General features: G+C 37.7%; 3 protein-coding genes across 3 annotated transcripts; 1 reads left to right on the top strand and 2 right to left on the bottom strand.

The window, feature by feature from the left end:
- Positions 1-2,938: 2,938 nt before the first annotated feature.
- On the bottom strand, positions 2,939-3,904 carry LOC125361862 (olfactory receptor 51G1). Its single transcript, XM_048360468.1, has one exon. It carries the CDS (start codon positions 3,902-3,904, stop codon positions 2,939-2,941), a length of 966 nt encoding a protein of 321 aa, XP_048216425.1.
- A 6,533-nt stretch (positions 3,905-10,437) lies between these two features.
- On the bottom strand, positions 10,438-11,397 carry LOC125362035 (olfactory receptor 51A4-like). The gene has a single exon (XM_048360690.1). The coding sequence runs from the start codon at positions 11,389-11,391 to the stop codon at positions 10,438-10,440; it is 954 nt and encodes a 317-aa protein (XP_048216647.1). The 5' UTR covers positions 11,392-11,397.
- Positions 11,398-22,597: 11,200 nt separating this feature from the next.
- LOC125361889 (olfactory receptor 51L1) lies at positions 22,598-23,545 on the top strand. Its single transcript, XM_048360498.1, has one exon. It carries the CDS (start codon positions 22,598-22,600, stop codon positions 23,543-23,545), a length of 948 nt encoding a protein of 315 aa, XP_048216455.1.
- The last annotated feature ends 311 nt before the right edge of the window (positions 23,546-23,856 follow it).

Consider the following 23,856-nt stretch of genomic DNA (forward strand, 5'->3'; position numbering starts at 1 on the left):
TTTTATCCTTCTCCCCCCATTCTCTAAAATCCACCTTTCCACACAAGTGCATAAAATGTTTTGATCATATTTACCATCCTTAATCTACTAAGGCTGATATAAAAATAATATGGATTGGGTAACTTAATAAAAGTGGTTTATTTTCATAGTTCTGAAGGTTGGTGAAATTCAAGATGGCAGTATTGACAGGTTTGATTTCCTCTGAGGCCTCTTGTCTTGATTTGGGGCTGTCCCTACCTCCGGCTTCTCTCCACATATGCTCATTTCCTCTGCTTACAAGAAAACCAGTTTTATTAGATTTTGCTTCTACTTTTGCTTTTAAACTTAATTACCTCTTTAATTCCAAACACATATCCAAGTATGGGCACACCTTGAGTTCTTGCAAGTAAGGAATTGGGGACAGGAAGAGTTCAGCTCATACTTAGTCATAATCTGACTACTATTTATATTATTATTTATATATCTTATAACAAAAAAACATTGCAGGCTGGGAATGTGGCTTAGTGATAGAGTACTTGCCTAGCATGCATGAAGCCCTAAGTTTGATTCCTGAGCACCACATAAGCAGAAAAATCCAGAAGAGGTGCTGTGGCTCAAGTGTTAGCCTTGAGCCAACAGAGGCCAGGGACAGGCCCTGAAGTCAAGCCCCAGGACTGGCATAAAACAAAAACAAAAACAAAAACAAACCATACTTTGAATACAATAGAAGGATAACTTTTACTTCCCTCCCCCAGTAATATGTATTTATAGTCTCTGAGGCTGAGTTCTCAAAGGAGAAAACTAGTATTAGATATTATTTGGCTAGTTTGAATGCCGTATAGAAGAAGGGCAGGAGGAAGGAAGAGAGAAACAAGACACACATAAACATACAGAATGAGAAGGTTAATCTCTTTACATCCTCAATTAGATAATAGCAATTGATTTATATTGCAAGGAAGGTAATGTTGTCTGCTTTACATATTAGCCATGACAGTTTTCTAGGTGGGAAACAGACTATGTGGAATAACTGGAGTTTACAAAGTCAAAAGTGCACAATGTGAAGAAGTTCATGTTTGGAGGTTTATTAGATTTGTGATCAGCTCCTGCCCAAACACATCCCTACTGGTGGACTCTAGAAACAAGGAGTAATGAAGTGTTTGTTACTCCCCAGTGTTTCATGCACATTACAAATAACTGAAGGAGGTGGAAGTGTGGATCATGAAGCACTGAGTAACACAAGAATCTGCAACAATCTCATGGTGATTGAGACATAAAGGAGCCAGTACAAAAGGGAGAAATCTATTAGTATATATGTATACATGAGACCACCTATTTGAAAGATTTTTATCTCTATCTTACTAGGTGTTCATATATGTGACCCTGTAAAGTTATATAAGTATGGTTATTCCCATTGATTTCTCTTTTGTTGCCTTCCTCACAGGCATAGAAGAGGATCTAAAATGGGCTGTTGCTTAAAGTAGTCAACTTCCTTATCATGGTGAAATGCTACATCTTTGTGTTTTTCTTCCAGTGGATTCCTTTTTGGTATCTATAGTTGGGCCAAAATAATGAAAGGAAAGGAATTGCTGAGCCAACCCTTTTTCCTTCTCATGACTATAGGCAAAGCCCTCCAGGAGGACGCATCTAACTACATGAGCGTGTAAAGTCTTGTACTAGTTGTTATATGTTTCAACATACACAGGAATGAATCCATAAAACTGGCCAGTTACAGTAACTGAAATAAGGAATTTGGAAGGGAGAATTCAAACAATATAATTAAACCAAAAAATGAACTAGGAAACTCACATTGGAAAGGTGGGGATGGGTGGCTCAAGGTGAGGAAGATACACAAATAGAGGAAGGGGGAAGGATGCAGGCATAAATCTCAATGCATATCCTATGAAATTAGGAAAACATAGGAGGAGAAGTTGGGGTGGGAGGGAAGGAGAGTGATGAAAGGGGTCACATTGATCAAGATGTATTGTATTTATAAATGGGAACTGCTTTGTACAGTACTTATAAAGATAATAAAAACATAATTAAAAAGACAAAAAAAACCCTCCTGATCAATTGGGTCATATGTACCAAAACAAACAAGCATGGCGTAGAAAATATATGCCCACTCAGACATTTAAAAAACAGCAACTGTCTGTTTACCTGTGCGTATGCATGTGCACATTGTTTGATGTGGCTAAATGTAGATGAGAGAAGCCTCTTGCAAAGAAATAAAAGAATGTGCATTTTCCTTCTACCATTCCACTTGTGAAATGTATAATCACTAAAGAAAAAAACTGAAGTCCGCTATCTAGCTACTCAGATGGTGAGTTGATACTCCTTCACTCCAATTTCCTCTTTTGAGGATTATCCATGAAGTTTTTTGTATTGATTCTATCATATTCCTCTCCTGAATCTAGGTCATCAGCCCTTTTCTAATTGTCTTTCCATAAAGTAGGAAATGTGCTCCTTTTCCTACTTTTGAGAATATGTGTTTAGCAATGGCTGGGGTATAAGTGTGACTATGTAAAACTGTTGCAAACAAAAAAAAAGCCTGTGATTATAACAATGCAATAAACTACATCAAAATATACATTTTAAAAGTACAATCAATCCACCGACTACAGGATGATAAAATAAAACTTATGTAGTCTTTTAGATTAAAAAAGTAGTGATAGGTAACATTTATTGAGGATTGTGTATTTGCAAAAAGCACTGGGTTAGAGATTTACATGAATTTATCTATTCTTCAGCAATGCAGATAAAGAAATAAGTATTACGATTACTTTGAGATTTAGTATTCAACTGAGAAAACTGCAGCAAGGTAGATAACTTTTGAAAAGTCATCTAGCCCATATAAAGCACACTTTAAAAATTATTTTTGCTGTTATTAACAATTGGGAGCATGCTTTTCTAGCTGAAACCAAAAATACTTGTGAGCTCTAATGTGGCCATTCATACTAACCTAATCCTGACGGGAACAGCTAAGCGACTTCACAAATTCAAACTTCTTCAAGATCCTCTGGCGGATCTGCTTGGTCTTGATGCTGTAGACAATGGGGTTCATGAGGGGTGGTACCAGCAGGTACACATAGGACATGAGAAGATGCACAATGCGGGGCAAATGTTCCCCAAAGCGATGCACGAGAGACAAGCCGATCATGGGGATGTAGAAAAGTAAGACAGCACAGATGTGGGAGACACAGGTGTTGAGGGCCCGGAAGCGCTCTTGTGGAGAAGCTTTGCCCAGCACGGTGTGGAGGATGAGGGCATAGGAGAGGAAGATGAGCAGGGAGTCCACGCCCACCGTGCAGGCCACAACGAAGAGCCCATAGATGTGGTTGACAATGATGCTGGAGCAGGCCAGCTTCATGATCTCTAGGTGTAGACAGTAGGCATGGGCCAGCACGTGGGAGCGGCAGTACTGGAAGCGCTTCAGGAGGAACGGCAAGGGGAGGATGAGCACCGAGCTTCGGAACACGGAACTCAGCCCCAGCTTGACAATGCGTGCTGGGGTCAGGATGCTGGAGTAACGCAGTGGGTTGCAAATGGCCACATAGCGATCGATGGACATGGACAGTAGCACGGAGGATTCCACGAGAGACAAAGTGTGGATGAAGAAGAGCTGAGTAAAGCAGGCTGGGATGCCAATCTCTCTGGCATCAAACCAGAAGATACCCATCACGGTGGGCAGTGTGGAGAGGCAAAGACCTAAGTCTGTGAGGGCCAGCATGGCCAAAAAATAGTACATGGGCTCATGAAGGGTGGCGTCAGTACGAATGACATGGAGGATGGTGAGGTTCCCCAAAATCACTGTCAAGTAGATGGAGCAGAAGGGAATAGAGATCCAGCCATGGACATGTTCCAGACCATGAAAGCCCGTCAGGAAGAAAGTGGCTTTTTGGAGGCTGCTGTTGTAAAGGACAGCCATAGATTTCCAATCTATCTTTTTACCAACCTGAGATGCAGAATTGGAATCCAGTGGGTTGACAAGGTTGACTGCTCAGTCACCTAAATATGCCGGGAGCCGTGAGTCAGGAAGGGTCTGCAGAAGGGCTGGGGAAAAAGTGGGGGGCCTTATCTACTAGCTGTTCCACAGTGACTGGGAAAGGGTGTTGATAGTGGATTATCATAGCCCCCAAATACTCTGAGAGTCACTTATAATGGAATGTCCATTAATGCTGGTCTCAGAGATTCAACAGGATTACCATAGGTAGTATTTTTTTTTTTACCCTGAAAATGTCTCCAACCAATGAGTAAAGAAAGCAGTCATAATCTGTATCACCAATGTAGGAGAAATGGCACTATACATTACCCTGCATAATTGTCTACTACAACCAGGTATGTAGAAAGTGGTTTCAAATATAGTTGTAATTTGCCTGGGTATTTTGTTTCATTCCAGGGTGCAGAACCTTACAAAGATACAAGAGAAAGTTTGGTGAATGTTGAAATCTTTAAACTTGAAACACATGGTCAGAGTGATGTGTGTTTTCTGAATTTACATAATGCTCATCATTGGATAAGGAGGCAAATTGCATTTTTTTTCTTTGAACTGATGGATGGAACATTACTTTTGTTGGTCTTACTATTAGGAATAACGCATATATGAAATTGTCTTGAAAGGCAAACTATAATATGTGGAAGACACAAAAAAAGTAATCCTGGTTCAAATGAAGCAGGAATATACTAATAAACAAAACATTTTATTTACAGAGAATTGTTTGTAGAAAAGCTATTTGACTACCTTGATGAAAAGTAATGAAAATATTGCTCTGTATTCCTCCCTGATATTTTGATGAAGGGCAAAATTCATGCATGTAGTTCATAAATCTAAAGCCTAGAACTGAGTAGCTTTGTGAAAACAGTTGATACTTGAGAAAAGAAGGAATTCTAGGCAGGTGGCTTTGAGACTTAGTCCTGGTTGACACCAGGAGAGATGGGTTAAGCCAAGACATAATGCAGAGATGAACATGAAAAAGAGAAATGAACCAAACCTGAAGCGAAAGATGACAGAGAAGAAATCTGAAAGAGTGGAGAAAAGACTTTGTGTTTAGCTTAGAATGAGAAAACAAAGTCTAGAGACACCTGAGTGGTAATGCAAAGTTAGCTGTTCTGATGCCGATAACTTCTTATAATAACAGATTTGGACTGTCCTTTGCTCTGCCTTCACAACTAATTAGGTTGTAAAGCACTTTAGTGCATGCTATCTATGCAGGTGACCAGGGTACTATTTATCACATTTGTAAAAATTTACAATAGACCAACATATACTGTGATATCTATCTATCTATCTATCTATCTATCTATCTATCTATCTATCTATCTCGGCTACTTTTCTATAAACTAGTGTGAATTATGTCATTCAATCATGACAGCAATATGGATGAAAAGCACTTATTCTGTTTTTAAGAGTCTAGCATAGGGGAGAAAACTGTGGAATAGAGAGGTAAAATGATCTAGGTTAAGTTACAGAACAAGTAAGAGAAGTCTTGAACTTGAAATTCAAACCGTGAATGTATAGTACTAAGTCTATGTTATTTGTGTCATCTCCTTATACTATATTTCCTATTACTATTGCATAGAAAATTTGCTGTTATAAGAGTTAGATAATCAACAAGCTAAAATTAAAAAGTTAAAAGAAACCTTGTAGTTTTTCTTGGACATGTTTGTGAATAGACACCTCTACTTCATGTACAACAGAAAATAAACTGGCATTGGTCAGCAGTAGAGAGGAAACATCTCGGGGAATGAGTTAAGTTGGGGATATGGTACATGCAGTTCTCAGCAGGAATTCTTGGGGAGAGAGTGCAGAAAATGTTTGGTTTGGGTTTTCATTTAACTGAGAGCTTGAATTACAATACAGCTGCCACGAGTTTGGGGGAGAATTGCTACCAATTCAATGACTGGAAACTGCTTTAATGAGGCAAGGGCATAAAATTAGAAGGAAAAAAAGAGACAGGGAGTAGAGAAACAGGGAAACAGAATAAAGAAAGGATGTAATGTCAATTGAATCAAGTTAGTACTATAGGTTACAAAAAGATGAAGAAATGTAAGTTTTAAGAAGATACTGTACTTTTTTTGTGTGCTGATACTGGGGCTTGAACTCAGGGCCTGGGACTGTCACTTAGATTTTTCACTCAAGGCTAGCACTTTATCACTTGAGCCATAGCTCAAGGTTCATTGGAGATTAGAGTTTCATGGACTTTCCTTCCTGAGTTGGCTCTGACTTTCAATCCTCAGATCTCAGCTTCCTGAGTAGCTAAGATTATAGGCATAACCCATTGATGCCCACTGGTATTTATTATTATTATTACTACCATGTGTCTTGGCACTCTACAAATTTCCTCTCCTCTGTCAGTAGAGAGTTTCAGCATTTTAAAGTGCTCTCAGATCTGCTGTAATATTTGAATACAAGTGTAAGATAAGGAAGATAGAAATTATAATTGTAATTTTAAAGATTAATGATCATGCTCTGAATAATGACAGAAGAGATGTCAGGCAGGGGAAATGTAATGAAAGAATGAACATGACTTTTGAATGAGCACACACAACTATATAGCTAGGACTGTAGCCACTGAGCTTCTATACCCACTCCTCTGCCCTTCAGAACTTGTCTGAGCAGGGGTGTGGGGATGTGGCTAGGGTGGAGGGCTCAGTTTGTGGGCCTGCTTCCTTGTGTGGAGTCAACATCAGACTACTGACTGTTCTTCAAGTGAACCTGTCTGCACCACATACCTGTGCAATAGCCAAAGGGCTGGGCCAGCATGCTCCAAAAAAAGAATCCAGACCAGGCAGTAGCCGAGCTTCAAGAATATTCTTTGTCTAAAATACAAGATCCTTTTGAAGTGTCCAGGAGTGTCCTCAGAGGCTTCTGCTAAGGAAGAGAATCCCTTAGAGATTTCATAGGATCTTTAATTGAGGACACAGGTGGAAGAGAAGGTGGGGAGGGAGGGAGGAGTGATACAAACACTAATACCTAAGAATCAAGAAAAAAAAAGTCAAGTGTTAACTGGAGGGATCTATCCTAGTTTAAAATCTCTCCCCCCTCCCTTTTTGTTTTTTCATTTTTGCAAAGTATTAGAGAAGGTTTCATTAGAATAAGTGGGTACATCTGCTCGATTGCTACCCTGTAACTCAAGGTCCTGGGACAGCCTCATCGAAGGGGACCTCTGACGCCTGTATATAATTACAGAATAAATGTATACCATAGTTTATATCAAAGGATTCGGGTGCTGGTGGATCATGCCTGTGATCCTAGCTATTCAGGAAGCTGAGATCTGAGGATTGTGGTTTGAAGCCAACCTGGGCAGGAAAATCCATGAGACTATCTCCAAGTAAGCACCAAAAAGGCCTGAAAGGGGAACTGTGGCTCAAATGGTAGAAAACTACCCTTGAGCAGCAACTCACTGACAGCGCCATGGTCCTGAGTGCAAGCCCCAAGACTGGTGTGCACACCCACACCCACACCTGAATTATGTGCACACAAGTGATGACTAGTATGCTAGGATTACAAGGAAATGTACATGGTATATGAGCATGAAGACAGGAAATCTGATGTTCAGTAGCCATAGCAATATCTGTCCAGTTTGGAAATGATGAAATTGTGATTTTATCAAGTTAAGTGATTGAGGAAAAAATTAAGGATCTTCACTAATTTCCTTTCTTTTTATTCATTTGTAATCTATTGACTATTATGAGACTTCCCTACATGCTCACAGGGCATAATGAACAAATTCATCCTCTCCACCTTGGTCTTGTTCTTTCCTCCTCTTCTATTTTTTTTTTGAACAATGTTGGTAAATTTCATTATGAAGTGTGTAGGTATGTGTGATATAATTTCTTGTGTGTGATGTAATTTCAAAGCACCAGCACTGAGGACACCAGGAAGGAACATTTAATAAAAAGAGACAACCCTTTTAGGAATGAGAAGTCACAGTTCTCTGAGACAATGAGGGTATAACAAGGAAAGCATAAAGCACATGGTATAAGTAATTCACAAAATTTTGGTTTTCCAGGCAGATTGTTAAAATGGTAACAAAAAAAATTTACAGTAGAGAGTAAATCAGTGACCCAAGGGACTTGATTTGTTTTGACTTTTATATTGTTTATTTTTTAATGTAAATAATTTCATTTAAGTGTTTAGGTGTCTTGTCCACATCTAAAGTCTCATTTCTAAAATCTACTGCTACAACCTCTTTACCACTTTTAAAATGGGCAAATGAACAAAGAGAGGAAGGGTGTGCAAATGAAGCTGCCACACTCAATGTTCATATGTGAAAATGGAACGAGGAAAATTGAGGGGTGGGTAGGGTTGGAACAGATGGGGGAGAATAATCAAAGAGGTGATTTTGATCAAGATGTATTATACTCTCAAACTTACATGTTGAAATGTAACTACTTTGTACAACTACTTTAAGAGAATGTAAATAAATAGATCAGAAAATAAATACATAAATGTCAATATAAAGTTTTTACATTCTTATTTTGGAACACCCAAACATTCTCCTTTGAAATATATTTAGATATTTCTTCATTGAATAAAATCACATCTTTCTTATCTCACATGTTACCTTACCAAAAACTGTTTCCATGTTGTTAGCCCACTTTTGGGTTTTTCTCTTACGATTTTCACTAGTTTCACCTACATATGTTGATTATATTTCTTATTTACAAGTAAACTTTCTTTTGCAGACCATAAGGTAGAAAATTGTGTATTGTCTGTCATAAGTAGGATTCTGAAGTAGGATAATAAATTATTCACTACATAATTTCACAATTTTTACAATCATAGGATTCCACATAGTACAATTTTAAATATGTGAAAATGCATTTATTAATAGATTTAAACATACTTTCTATTCTATAAAAGTCTATAAACTTCAATTTATGCTTATTGATGAATATTGTAGTAGTTCACTTATAGTTAATTTAACACAACTATAGGGTTGTAAAATACTTTGGAAAGTTTATTGACACATATACAGATGGTTGTTATAGTATATAATAAAATTATGACACATATGATATATAAAACAACATTAAACAAAGTTAGCCATCACCTCAAGTAATGTCCCTTCAAATTTTTGTTTGGTTTTGTGCTGTTACTGAGGCTTATACTGAAGGCCTCTCATCCTCAGGTGAGCTTTTAGCTCAGGAATGGTCCGCTGCCACCTGACATATATATATGTAAAACTCTGCTTCTGATTTTGGCAAGTTAACTGGAGATAAGAATCTTGGGGATATTTATCTGCTTCAATTGTCTTTAAATCAAGATACTCATATCTCAGCCTGCTGAGTGTCCAGCAGTGCTTGGCTCTTTATAACAATTTTTACTTCACATGCATATTGGACAATTACCACACAAGTGTAATCTTTAAAACACAGGGTTTGCTTTGGTACTACCCTTTGTGTATTTGAAGTTGTTATACTGCACCTGTATTCATATATTCATTCTTAGTAATTTATATAATTTGAATATAAAGTTGATAGAACATAAGCTTATTCTATTAGGAAACAAAATAGAATAAAAATCCATGCCTCTATTATAATTACAGCTGACAACTCAGTAGGAATGCCACATTCAAATGAAATGTACAATATCAAACTAGTCCTATTTTAAAATTTGAGTTGGTTTCTACATTTATATTACAGTAATATTTATTTAGACATTAATGTATTGAAAAATCATTTTGAACAGAATATCTTTAAGAGGCTTAAGTTAATTTGGTGATTCCATCTAGATGCAGAAAATATCACATCTACATAACATGTATACATAAATGTGCAGGCACATGTAAATAGACATCACATAAAATTCCACTTAAAATTTTAATTCTGAATGAATATAACATGGCAATACAAACTCATTCATTTATTGTAAAATAATGATCTGTCAGCCTTAGTCTGCGTTAAACTTTTATCCAAATGATGTTCCAACAAAAATGTGGCAATGGGGACTAAGTATTGATTTTTATAGAAGTATTTGTGGAGAAGAATTTGAGTTTAATTTTCTCTGATCTGTGGCTGGGGACCACCTGTTAGATGAAGGGGCCGTAAAGCAGCTGCCCTACTTCCTCTATTCCTAGCTGGATAAAGAATCCATTCTAACTAGATTAATTTATCTTTGTGTCTCAGATACTTGTTTTAAAAATATGAGCTGAGTCCCCTGAGGTCTGTAGATTGTTGTGGGTGCTCTACTACTACAGTGAATATTCCTTTAAGCGTAGAAAAAAAGGTCATTCTATGATTAAAGGACTCTATCTATCTATGTCTGTATCTAGGAAAATTAGAATGTCTTCTATGTTTACATCAGGAACTGAATTCTAAATCAAACCCATAGATTCACAAGGGCGATTCTTCTATGCTTATAAACATGCTAGCAGATAGGGAGAAGGAGCTAACGTGGTTGTTGAATGAATCACTCTAATTGTTCTGGTTGTCACTTACTGATTGGGTTTTCACAGATTAAGAATCCCGGTGAGCTTTGTTCTGGCACAGTTTCTCTAAGACCAGACTTCTTATCTGTTGGCTCTTTACACAGTACACGATGGGGTTCATCAGAGGAGGCACCATCAGGAAAACATCAGCCATGAGGATCCTGACTAACGGAGAGCTGTTTTTGGCAAAACGGTGGATAACAGCAAGGGAGAGAACAGGGACATAGAAGATGAGCACAGCGCAGATGTGGGAGACACAGGTGTTGAGAACCTTGAGCCTTTCCTTCTGGGAGGCTATGCTCAACACCGCTTTCAGAATCATTGTGTAGGATACGAAAATAAATGTTATATCTAGGATGCCCGTGAGAGCCACAAATAAACCATAGACAACATTGACTTTGTTGTCGGAACAGGCCAGCTTCATGACATCCTGATGGAGGCAGTAGGAATGGGACCGGAGGTTCTTTTTGCAGTATCTTAGATGTTTTAGAGTTAAAGGGAAAGGCAGGATCAACAAAACATTTTTGAGAGCAAAAGCAAACACAATCTGAGCGACCCTGACATTGGTAAGGAGAGAGGTGTATATCAGAGGGTTACAGATGGCAATAAACCGGTCAAAAGACATGATGAGAAGTACAGATGACTCCAGAGCCGAGAATTCATGAATGAAAAACTCTTGGGCAAAACAAGCATTAAGGGAAATTTCTGGAGCATTGAACAAGAAAACCTTGAGCATTGTGGGAAGAGAGGAAAGGGACAGTCCAAGGTCAGAGAGAGCTAGCATGGAGAGGAAATAGTACATGGGTTCATGCAAAGAGGGCTCTGTTTTTATGAAAAACAGGATGGTACAATTGCCCAAGATGGCCACCACGTACCTGAAACATACGGGTATGGAGATCCAAATGTGGGCAGCCTCCATCCCTGGGATGCCAACCAAGTAGAACATGAAGACTTCATTTCTGGAGTTGTTGAGGATGGACATGCTGGTATGGACGGGAAACCAGATGAAAGGCTCAGAAGAGGTGAGTTGTCCTAGTGCAAACTGACTGGCCCAAATGGCTGGCTTTATTCTCTTGATATCGTTTTGTTCTTGTCAAATCAAGGGATATAGACATAGACCTTAGATAGGCATCTAAGTGGAGAAAAATGGATAGCCAAAGAGGTACATATCACAATCCAACTAAATTAAACACTGAAAGAAAAATAAAATTATTGGTCACCATCGATATCTATTCTTACTAGCTTAATAAAAGGACTATTATAGAATTAAGATAATTATTAAAATGTTTATTTTCCAGTTGAAAACCTGACAATTTGCCTTTTAATGTAAATATTATAACCTATGTCTTGATAAGGCAGTGTTAAAATCAGAAAAACTATATTTCAGGAAACATTTTTTAATGGTTTCTTTCCTTCATCTTTTCTCTCTCTTGGTCCCTCCCTCCCTCCCTCCCTCCCTCCCTCCCTCCCTCCCTCCCTCCCTCCCTCCCTCCCTCCCTCCCTCCCTCCCTCTCTCCCTCCCTCCCTTCCTTCTTTCTTCCCTTCCTCCTTTCCTTTCTTGCTCCCCCTCTCTTTCTCTCTCCTTCCCCCCTCCCTTCTTCCTTCCTTCCCCTTCCTTCCTTCCTTCCTTCCTTCTCTTTTGTTTCCTTGCTTTCTTGATTTGCTTAATTTGAGGTAAGAGTCTTAAAGAAATTCCTCCTCTGGCTGGCTTTGAAGCACAATCCTCAGATCTCAGCTTCTTGAATAACTAGGATTAGAGGTATGAGCTAGCAACACCTGGCACGTTTTAATTGTTTTTATAGTAACCTAGGAAACTAGGATATTCTCTGTATCACGGATATTCTATATTTCAATATATGATGCTTATGAGGGGATGTAAAATTGACCTAATGTCAAAGACTATTCTTATACAACATACACCAATGGTAACAGCCATTTATGTCTTCACTTCTAGATATGTCAGTCATGTTGTCTTCCATATTATATATTGAATCAGCTTATATAGCTGGGAAAAGCTTCAGTCTAGCTATCTAGTTAGATTATTTACCTTTTAAAATGTTTGATTCATGTGTGTTGTATGTCTTAGTGCATTTGTTAATTCATTTCTTATTTCTTAATTATTTCATTTGTGTCTGGTTTTAAATACATCCAAAATATTGAGTTTTATTTTGATTATATATATATATTCTTTTTGAATAAAGATAATGAATGTTTTTCTTCCTGAATTACTTTAAAAGGCTGTGCATTTCAGTTTGTGCTTATTAATTATTCTATTAATTTTCATTATTTTTGTTACGATGCATCCATATTGGGTTTAATGTATTTTTATCCTCAGTGACAAAAACTATTTTTAAATATTCCACAATGTGGAAGGATTGCTTTAGTCATATGAACAAATCCATTACCTTATGTTCTTAAATTATTTGTATTCAAACCAGATGAGATGCCTCTTTTATGTGACATTGGAATATACAAATCATCTCATTAGCTAGAGTCACTATGCTACGCACCAATATGAACAAATCTTTTCTTCTGCCTTCCTGAAATTGCACCGACCAATTCCTCCTCATTCCTCCACTTCCTTAGTGTTACATTAATTTTTTGAACTCTTATTTGAAATCTCATATTCAGTTGGCGTTTTCTTGATAGTTGGATGATATATTTTTTAAATTCATGCTGCCAGATTAGACATTGTCAATGGTTCTTTGTAATACCCAGAATATGCTAACTGACTAGGATTTATTTTCAATAATGGTTAAGGGATCTTTCCTCATAAGCAAACCTGAGTGCACTTTGGTCACTTTTTCCCATCTGCTGTAATACCTAGCTTGACATACGGTATAGACAGGTGGTGTGGTAACAAGCTCCACGATGGCTATGAACGTCTCGTCCCACATTGAGTATCTTCCCCTTGACCCTTGTCAGACATAGAGCACTATCATGGCAAGCAACATTCAGGCGAGGAACTGTCAGAAATTAAGATCTTTACAGTTGGAGCACCATGGCCCATGTATTTGGCTCACTTTGACACAATTATGTGTTTTTACACGAAATCCTATCTATTATCTATCATTTATCTCCTTCCTTATCTATCATCAATGTAGAAGTTACCTCGAAAAAAAACAATGGTGATGCTTTTACCATTTAGTATTTATATCTATTACTAATGTAAGTTTGTTGTAGACTGGAGAGAGATAGATCTGAGTTGTCTTACTATAATATGCTAAATACATTTTGCCTTCAAAACTTAGACACCGTTTTCTATATATAACTTATTAAAGCACACATTGAGAAACAGTCAATTTAGTGGAAAATTATTAGATTATATGCTGTTATAAATTAAGAAATGATGAAACAAATGTATATAAAATACTATAGCACTTTTTTTAATTTTACCATCAACCTCGTCATCATTTGGCAATATTTTTCAAACAGGTGGGTGATTTCTTAACAGTATGAGTTTCTGTTTGCTGATATTTTGAAGAATTCTGTTCTTACAGTCCTGAAAACTTGGCTGAATACTTCAGTTGTGATGAAAGCTATTCTGTTACTTGTCTAGCTTAAACATTATATATTTGTGTTAAATGCCTCGGCCATCAATGGAATGCTTATCTGTGAGAAAGCATATCCAGATCTTCCCTAGTCTTCTTTGTGACACGGATCTGAACGGAATGACAACAGCCTCCATTGAGGCTGTGCTTCAACAGGATTGTGGAAGACTTAGGTTTTGGTTGTTTTGTGTTTAACGTTAAGTAGAGTTGCTCCAGATTGTCGTCCATAGAGACAGAGGGCTCAATGTGTGTGGAATGCTAATATTGTTAAGGTAAATAAAATAATTTAAGAATGTGTGGCTTTTATCGCGTGGAGTCCTTCTTTTGTCTGATGTATGTATTAAACCCAACCGGTTCAGGCTTCATTTCCTCACACTCCCTGTTTGCTCCACCCCAAGGAATGTTTCCTGGACAAACATGGAGAGACATGGCTTCTCTTTCCATTTTCTCCATGTAATCTCTACCGAATTTTCTCCCTAAACTGCAATACTTTGCCAAGTTATTTCCAGTCTTTTGTTTAGCATATATTAACCACTTCAATGAAGCTTTTATTGAGTTTATATATATTAATATTTAAATAATACAGCCAGTTTTCTGCTAAGCAGGCTAATGGTGAGTACATCCTCAGATGGGAGCAACACAAGGGTAAAAGAAAAACAGGGTATCAAGAATATGCTACATATCACCATGTCATGTTTGATGAGATCCACAATGGGAACATTAGGGCTTTCAGCTACTTACCAAGCAAACTACAACTTGATGTGCACTTCAAAGTCTGAAAGGGATGAATTCAGGATGAAATCACCCAGCCCCAATTGCTAGGTGCATGCGTGCCTTCTGAGAGTCTGATTCACGTTCTTCTACCCTGAAACCCTTTAGTAGAACTAAGGTCTCTAGGGATGAAAGCTCCTTCAGCTGTTGCCCAGTGTAACTAAAAAGCCCACAGGTCTTAGTGTCCACTCAACTTGAGTTCGGCGGACTAGCATGGTGCTCATGGATTAGCTGTTTGTATTTCATTCCCAATGAGGCATTCCCTGCCCACAATCCCAGTGGATTCCTCTTTCACTTTACTTGGAGATTCTTCTGGAGAAGTAGCCACATTTCATTTTCTGAGATAATTAAATAATTGAAACCAAGTAATTAAAATGGTTTAAACAGTAAACTAATGGATATGTTTAATAGTCAATAGAATTCAATTATTATTCACTTATATTTAAATTGACTTCAACATGACTAAGTAATAGCTGATTGATATTAAATCAAATAATGTTTAATAGTTGTATACTATCTGATATTTAATAAATTTCAAACTAGATAGTTAAATCCAGGAGAATTGCAGATGTGGTGAAAGGTATGGCAAGGCTCAGAGGGAGAACAAGGTGGGGTCCTATCATGTGCCTTAGGCAGATCTGGTGCAACCACTAACTTCTGAAGCCCAAGTAATGTACTAGTGAGTCCAGCACACGAGACAAATCCTCAGCAAGCCCAAGGTGTTGTTAGGAAAGGATGCTCATTTCATTTCTCACTAAGAGCAACAGGAAAGATAAAGCCCTGAAATTATTGATGTGAACAGGGTCACAATTATAATAATAAAGGGGAAGATTAGCATCTGAATGGACTGAGCTACAGAACTGTAAAAGTACTATTTTATTAGCAGTAACTAATAAATGTCTGTATTTTAGGTTTTCCACAGGACAAAAACATCAGGCAGCTATAGTAATACTGCTTACCTTGAAGCCACCAAATAAGCCAAAGAAGGATACTGTGAAATTGTGAGCAAAGATCCTTTAAAACTCTCAAGCTCTTGCTTGCCTGGACTTCAGATCTGAGTTAGTTTCAGACTCTGAACCAATTGGTTAGAGATAAGAAACATGTCCCAAATAAAATGGTCATTGGATTCCATGGTACTTAGACACTGCTAAGGAGAACTATTCTGCTGCCTTCCCCCAAAGGAATTATGACCAATTGCATGAACCCTAAGTCAGGCACTTGGAAGAATAATGGATACAGGATAGAGATTGACATTGGTCCTTGGACTGCGTAATGTAATGGATTGATGTATTTGGTAAACTCAAACCCTCATAATTTCCCCTTGGTTTAATGAGCAAGAACTTCTCCAGTGAGGCTTGAACTCGAGGCTCACAGTCTTGTTTGTCTGGACTGGCTTTGAACCAGGATCCTCAGATCTAAACCTCCTGCTTAGCTAGGATTACAGTCATGGGCCACCCATGGCCTAACTTCACTATGACTTTTTATGTACTTTGATCATATTCACCTCCCCTAGAAGCTTCTCCCCTTCCTTCCTTCTTTCCCCTTCCAGTTTTTAAACAGAGTGTAGAATTTTTCATTGTCAGCAAAGAGCCACTTCATCAGTGAAAGCTCAAGAACCTTCTGTATTTCTGTATTGTATTTTTCTTGTAATATTGTTTTTATATTCTGTCTTACATGTATGGAATGCTGAAAAATGTTTTCCCAGTTTAAAAAATTACATTAAGGGAAGACATCATATTTTCCAATGTGATCCAAACATTGGTCCAATCTCTGTCAAAATTCTCATGTTTTTCCTTTGCAGAAATACAAATGTAAAGACTGAAAGATTTTTTAATAATGTAAATTAAAGTGTACACTTGCTTTTGGTAAAAAAAAAAAAAAAAGAACTTCTCCAGTGAAACCAAATAGAAGTCTGTGAAACTTTCTAGATTCCTGTAGCCAATAAATGAATTCTAAAACAATATCACACATCAGTGACAAGAATTATTGTGACGTCTCTATTACATTTTCCTTTTAGTTTATCAACATGACCTCTGCATGCTAGTTAAGTGTTTGGAAAATGAAGGTAGGGTTCTGTAGGCTCAACTACATAGTTGACATATGTGATATGTTTGTGTGTGTGTGTGTATAATATTTATTTGCTTGTCTTGATTGTATTTCTATCTAATTATCTGTCTGTCTATCATTTATCTATCTGTCTAGACTTATTGTATCTGCATACTTGATTCTGGAGAATACAACCTTAGACAGTGGATCATTTAAATAAAAATAATAAAATCTTTAATCTGTTGTGGGACTGGTTGGTACAAAAGAGGAACACACATAAAGCCAGCATTTGTGGTAGAAGAAGAAGGTATTTTAAATGCTACTGCAAGGTACCCACTCAACTTTTACACTGTAAATAGCAAAATTTATGGCTAGAGAACATATTCTTTGATAAATATAAACTACAAAATAGGAAAAGAAATAAATAGAAAATTGAAATATTCCTGTAGATGTTTATGAAAATAATCTTTTTCTGTATCTTTTAAAGTAGTTTCAAAACTGACAAAAAACTGAATTGTGTGTACTTGTTAACTATAAAAATCATAATTAAAACTACTCTTGAGTATCTGTTTCATAATGAAATCATATCAACTATATATAAAATATTCTGGTTTAAAGAGGGAATATTTTCTAAGTTATCTTTTAATGCTACTTGACTTTGAGAAAAATGTGACAAATATTTTTTTCAAATATGGAAGAAAATTTCAGGCCATTCTCAATGATAAGTCTTGAAGTAAAAACTCTAGAAAAAATTTAACAAGTATAAACCTGCCAACCTTAAAAAAAAGTGCTTTAAAAGGAGGAGGAAGGAAGGAGTTAGTGCTTATAATAGAGAAGTTAAGCCAGCTCCAAACTCACTGTGTTCACCTAAGGAATTATCACACATCCTCTCTTACTCCATACTGAAAAAAAGACCATGTTTTGGTTTCAAAATGTCTGATGTCGTAGATATTTCAATTCCCTTAAAACATTCTCAATAAAACTCTCAGTTTGTATCTTGCTATAGATCGATAAACATTCTGAAGTTTACAAATAAATGCAAAGGGATAACAATTTATAAAATAAGAGTGTGTTGAGACATCATACCCTCGTGGACATCGCGATGTTGCCTTTATTGTGCTTAGTATGGAGTCTTAACCCCATTTTCCATATAAATGATCTTTAAGTGCACAGCAATTAACCGTTCAGTGAGAAATGGCATAATGCTAACATGTTAACAGAATTGCCTGTCACTGTGCTTTATTACCATGGTTTTATATCATGCTTTTAACTAAAACTGGCTTCAGGATTGCTCTGGGTTAGAGAAATGATCATGAAGTTGCTTTCCTGTGCTCATGTGAGAAGTGCAAAGGCTTGTATTTCAAAGAAAGTCCTGGGACTCACAGGAGGCAGGAATGATACATTTTGTTCCGTTCCAGTATTAAGGTCATGCACTCTCCCACAGCTGTGATTAGGGGTTAAGGCAATCTTTTCCTCCCTGGAGATCTGGAAGCGAGTGAGTTCCTAATTCCACCCCAGGAGGAACGAGGAGTATTTACACACACAGAGGAAGCACTCAAGAGTCACTTCTCAGAGGCTTTCCATTAACTCCGGAGCGAGGCCCACGAAGAACCAGAATTGCAGCATCTATCATCAGTACAGGTGGACTCTTCTCAGGTGAGTGGAAACTGCATAAATACCAAGAAAAGTGGGAAGGTGGAAAAAGGAAAGAAAAGAACTTGAAAAATTAGCATTATGTGCAGAAAAGACACAAATCTGGTTAAAGAGCAAATAGAAGAAAAGGCAGTGGGAAGCAGAAAGACAGAGGAAGGGTGCTCAGATAGTACATGAAAATGGAGAAAGGAGAAAGTCACAGAAATAGAAACAGAAAGAGAAATAAGGTTAGTCAGCAAACATAAAACTGACCTTGAATTATTTGGGAAAGGGGTTATTGCTTATACATTAAGTAGTCCAGGTGATGCACTTGTCCAACACACACATTCCACAGAAGACTTAATTTTTAAATGATACATCAATAGTGGGGAAGATTTCAGCATAGTTTTTGTGACAGCTAATACTAAATAGTAAAATTATTAGATGGGCTATATGTAATCAATGAATGAGGTCATAATTGATATAAGTGGTATAATTCTCTGTGCACAATTTTGAAATGCATGACTTATTCTGTTTTGCTCCAAGCATAATCGTAAGCTATGATGGGCAGTGGAAAATGGCTTTTGATGCTTGTAGTTGGGATGATTAATAATCTACTAAAAATATACTCAGATAAGATACAGAGATAGTGTAGGTACAACCACAGGAAAGTGATACAGGAAGATCATCAATAATAGAGGCTACAGTAAAAAAAAAAAACACCACCACATTCTCTTTGTTTGAATTTTCTTAATTACTTGGAATAGGTGATTATATGACTTGGGTCTTTTCATGCCTCATTATTTTCCTCAGTCACTAGCTTGTATTTCTCTTTCATACTTAGAGATTAAATTATGCTAAAACTAAACAAAGAACAATAATATCTCATTGTCAATGATCTACACATCTCTAGAAGAAAATGAACAGAAAAAATAAAACAATAAAGGGACTGAGAAAGCTGTGACAGATAGAGTAGTGAGGAAAGGATAAGAAAAGAAGAAAAGGAGCTGGGAATATGGCCTAGTGGTAAAATGCTCGCCTTGTATACATGAAGCTCTGGGTTTGATTCCTCAGCACCACATATATCAATAAAAGCCAGATGTGGTGCTGTGGCTTAAGTAGAATGCTAGCCTTGAGCGAAAAGAAGGCAGGGACAGTGCTCAGGCCCTGAGTCCACGCCCCAGGACTAGCAACAAAAACAAAAAACAAATAAACAAATATCTTTAAAAAAAAAAAGAAAAAGAAGAAAAGTAGGTATAAAAATTCAGAGGTAAACTCTGGCTACCAGAAAAAGGCAAATAGATGGAAGGAGAGAAACTGGATGGACTTGCAACCATGTAGGATGAATAAGACTAGATATCTAATATATATCCCACTTAAGGACAATGGTGAATAATGTACTATAGTTTGAAGATTTTTTTTAAAGATTAGATGTTCTTTTTCAAAAAAGTTGTCAAAGTGATGTACAGAGGGGTTACAGTTTCATATGTAAGGCAGTGAGTACATTTCTTATCTAACTTGTTACCTCCTCCCTCATTTTCTCCCCATCTTCCTCTCTCCCCATTTCCATCCCCGCCGTGAGTTGTACAGTTGGTTTACACCATATAGTTTTGTAAGTATTGCTGTTGCATTGGTTTGGCCTTTTATCCCTTGCCTCTTGATTTTGAAATTGCCCTTCCCTTCCCTTCCCTAGTTCCAGTACAAGTATATACACTATCAAGGGCATCAAAATAAGTTCCAGTGACATCAGGGGTAAAACCATGAGAAAGAAATACAAAAGAAAAAGGGCATAATTTCACATGGTATGTTGAAAATAACAACAGTGTTAAACCACTTGTTTCCATAACTTGGAGTTCATTTCGCTTAGCATCATCTTATGTGTTCATATGAACATAGCTATTGAACTATTGTGATCTTGTGTTAAGAGATTAGATTAGCTCAAATATTATTATTACACATGTTCACACAGGGAAGATTTTCATGGAAGGTAATTTGATTGGTTGTAATAGTTATTTACACAAATCTATCAAAATGTCATGATGTAGATTTTAATTTTATGCAATAAAAAGAAATGCAAAATCGAAATAGGCGCATTTCTATCTATTCAGCTATGGAGAGGCCTATATTTGAAAATTTCCAAACATTAAAATAATCACATAGGAGAATCACTGTGGAGCAAAACATTGTAAACAATGTCAATTTGTTATTTTTTTCTGGAAACTTACCTGAAAATCAAGGAAAATGTGATTTATATTAAAGTTGCAACTAAGGAGAAAATATAGAGAAATTTTCCAGCACAAGATAAATAATTTTTCCATAGTGGCCAGGATGTTTGCTATGGTTTCTTATATTTGTCTGATGTGTGCATGTGTGTGCTTTTGTGTGTCTGATGTGTGTGTATGGTATATGTGTGTGTATGTGGGTGTATAATGAATATACAAATACTAATGCTTAGATTGTTCTGATGAGCTCTGCTGTACAGTTGGAAGCAGAAAAAAAAGCTTTTTGAGCAAGGAAAAAGATAAATATGTTGTCAGCTAGAGGTTTTAGGAGATGGGGAAGACTCAAAAGAAGCATTTGCTTCATAGTAGAGCAAAGTAAACACCTTTCGTGAGAGTTCTGCTTGGTGGGTGTAGAATTCCATGAATACCTGGACTGTTTTATTCAAGCAAGAAGGTGAAAGCTCAGTTTAGCCTACTCGAAGCTGGAGTAGAGTATCAGAGCTGAGTCTGACCCAGAGGGTGAGAGGTACATAATCTTGGACAAAATGAGAGAATTTTTAAATTTAAATTTATTGTAAAGGTGATATACAGAGGGCTTACAGTTATATACGTAAGGTAATAAGTACATTTTTTTGAACAGCATTGCTTCCTCTCTTATTTTCTCCCACTTCTACCATTCCTCTCTTCCCCAACTGCAAAGTTCATTTCTAATTAGTGTCTAGTAAGTATCAGTTTTGCATTGGTTCACCCTTTGTCCCACTGTTTCTGTGATTCCTCTTTCCTTCCTCAAATCAGATAAACTTATATACAAGATACAGGATACAAAAATTAAAAAAAAAACAGTGACAAACAGTATTCCCTGTAATCAAAGGAAATCAAAGGAAAAAAACAAAGAAAGGAAAAAGAAATAACTGCAAACAGTACGATAAAAGAAATCCTCTGAGAAATGTTTCTTGATTCATTTAAAGGCTAGATTAACATTTTCTTCCATTCTGCAGCTATCAGAGTCCGAGTCAAGTTCTTTTTGGAGTTAGAGATTGTGTAGTTTAAGAGTTTTACCCTTAACACTAAAGAATGAAGATAAGAATGAGTCAAAAATGAGAAATGTAAAAATCAGTAAATGAAAGCCTTTTATGAAATACAATCGAGAAATAAGGCATCCAATGCTGGATACTCAGAGTTCAATGACATGAGTTTCATGGCCACTTCTGCAATGTCTTTCCAGTGGGCTAGCTCTTAGTCCTCCACTAGACTCTCTCGAGTCAGAGACTGGCGTCTGCCAGGAAGGAGGAGCCACAGCTGCACAGGGCTTTCAAGTCAGCCAGCTTGGACTTCAAAGGATAAGGTGTTAAAAATTTCCTAAGGGGAGTCAATAGGCTTGATTAGACAGGGAAACTGTAAGAAACCAGACATGGATATGCGAATTCCTATTTCACCACTTAAGCATTAAATATTCCATTGCTTAAATGTTTTCATTATTAAATAAAAGAATCAATTTGAAAGGAAACTACACTGAATTATTGGGATTCCCTGCAATTGTCATGTCTGAAAATACCCAAAGAAGCTACTGATTGGCCAGAGAAAATTTCTGACAAGAAGTTTATGCAATTTCATTGGCATACATTCTGACTTTTCTTTAAGTTTACCTTTACAATATATTGTAAACCTTCCTCTGTCTCCTTTTGTGTTGCTTAGAGTTTTTCAATGACCCTAATGAAAATCTAAGAACTCTTCACTGAGAGATGATGATATTTATGTGCTTTACACTTCTCTTTCTATTTTACTGTTCATGAATTCCTTTATATCATTCTTCCTTAAAGAACCATAGAGGATTCTTGTTCTTCAAGTAGGACGTTAGAAGAATGATATACTTTGAGCTGGTTGCTTTGTATGTACCCACACAAGATAACTTGGAGGGATAAAGACCATCAGAGTGTAATCTACGTTGTTCGCCTCGTTCTTCACCATGGTGCTCTGGAATAAGAGTGAAGCTGTGGAGCCCGTATTTATCCTGAAAGGCTTCCCGGGATTGGAGTATGTTCACTCTTGGCTGTCGGTCCCATTCTGTGTTGCCTATGTCGTAGCGTTTATCGGTAATGTCACCATCCTCTCTGTCATTTGGGTAGAGTCCTCGCTCCATCAGCCCATGTATTACTTCCTTTCCATCCTGGCGCTGACGGACCTGGGCATGTCCATGTCCACACTGCCCACCATGCTCTCTGTGCTGTGGTTGGACGCTCGAGAGATCAAGGCAAGCGCTTGCTATGCTCAGCTGTTCTTCATCCACACGTTCACATTTCTAGAGTCTTCAGTGCTGCTGGCTATGGCCTTCGACCGTTTCGTGGCCATCTGCCGGCCCCTGCACTATGCCACCATCCTTACCAACAGTGTCATTGGCAAGATCGGTTTGTTCTGTTTACTACGAAGCATGGGCGTGGTGCTGCCCACACCGTTGCTGCTCAGACGCTATCACTACTGCCGTGTCAACGCCCTCTCCCACGCCTTCTGCTTGCACCAGGATGTCCTGAGGCTCTCCTGTTCCAACGCCAGGGTCAACAGTGTCTACGGATTGTGTGTGGTCCTTGCCACCCTGGGCGTGGACTCGGTCTTCATACTGCTGTCTTACGCTTTGATCCTGAGCGCCGTGCTGGGGATCGCCTCCCGGGAAGAGCGGCTGAAGGCGCTCAACACCTGCGTGTCCCATGTCTGTGTGGTGCTCATCTTCTTTGTGCCAGTTATCGGGGTGTCCATGGTCCACCGCTTTGGGAAGCACCTGTCGCCCATTGTCCATGTCCTCATGGCTGACATCTACCTGCTTCTTCCCCCCGTGCTGAACCCAGTCGTCTACAGTGTCAGGACCAAGCAGATTCGCCTAGGAATTCTCCGCAAGTTCACCAGAGGCAGGAGGTTTTAACGAACCTGTAATCTCTCCTTTCCCCACTTGTAAGAACAGGCTAGCTATCTTACCATGTGGTAAGTGAATGATTTATGTCTTGGGTCATGATTATATGCCTAAGTTCCTATTTCTTGACTTCCTAAATAAGTAAGCTGTGTGGATTGTAACTGTACTGTCATTCAGATTTTGGGGGGACTAAATTGTAGTAGACTCTATTGCTTCATGCTTACCTATGATCTTTAGGAAACTTAATCATATATAATGTATATAAAAGAAATGGAGAGTGTGAGAAACTGTACACATCTGTTAACATGTGGAATGATTACTAT

The sequence above is a fragment of the Perognathus longimembris genome, chromosome 13 (genome assembly GCF_023159225.1).
Source record: "Perognathus longimembris pacificus isolate PPM17 chromosome 13, ASM2315922v1, whole genome shotgun sequence".
Classification (NCBI taxonomy): Eukaryota; Metazoa; Chordata; class Mammalia; order Rodentia; family Heteromyidae; genus Perognathus; species Perognathus longimembris.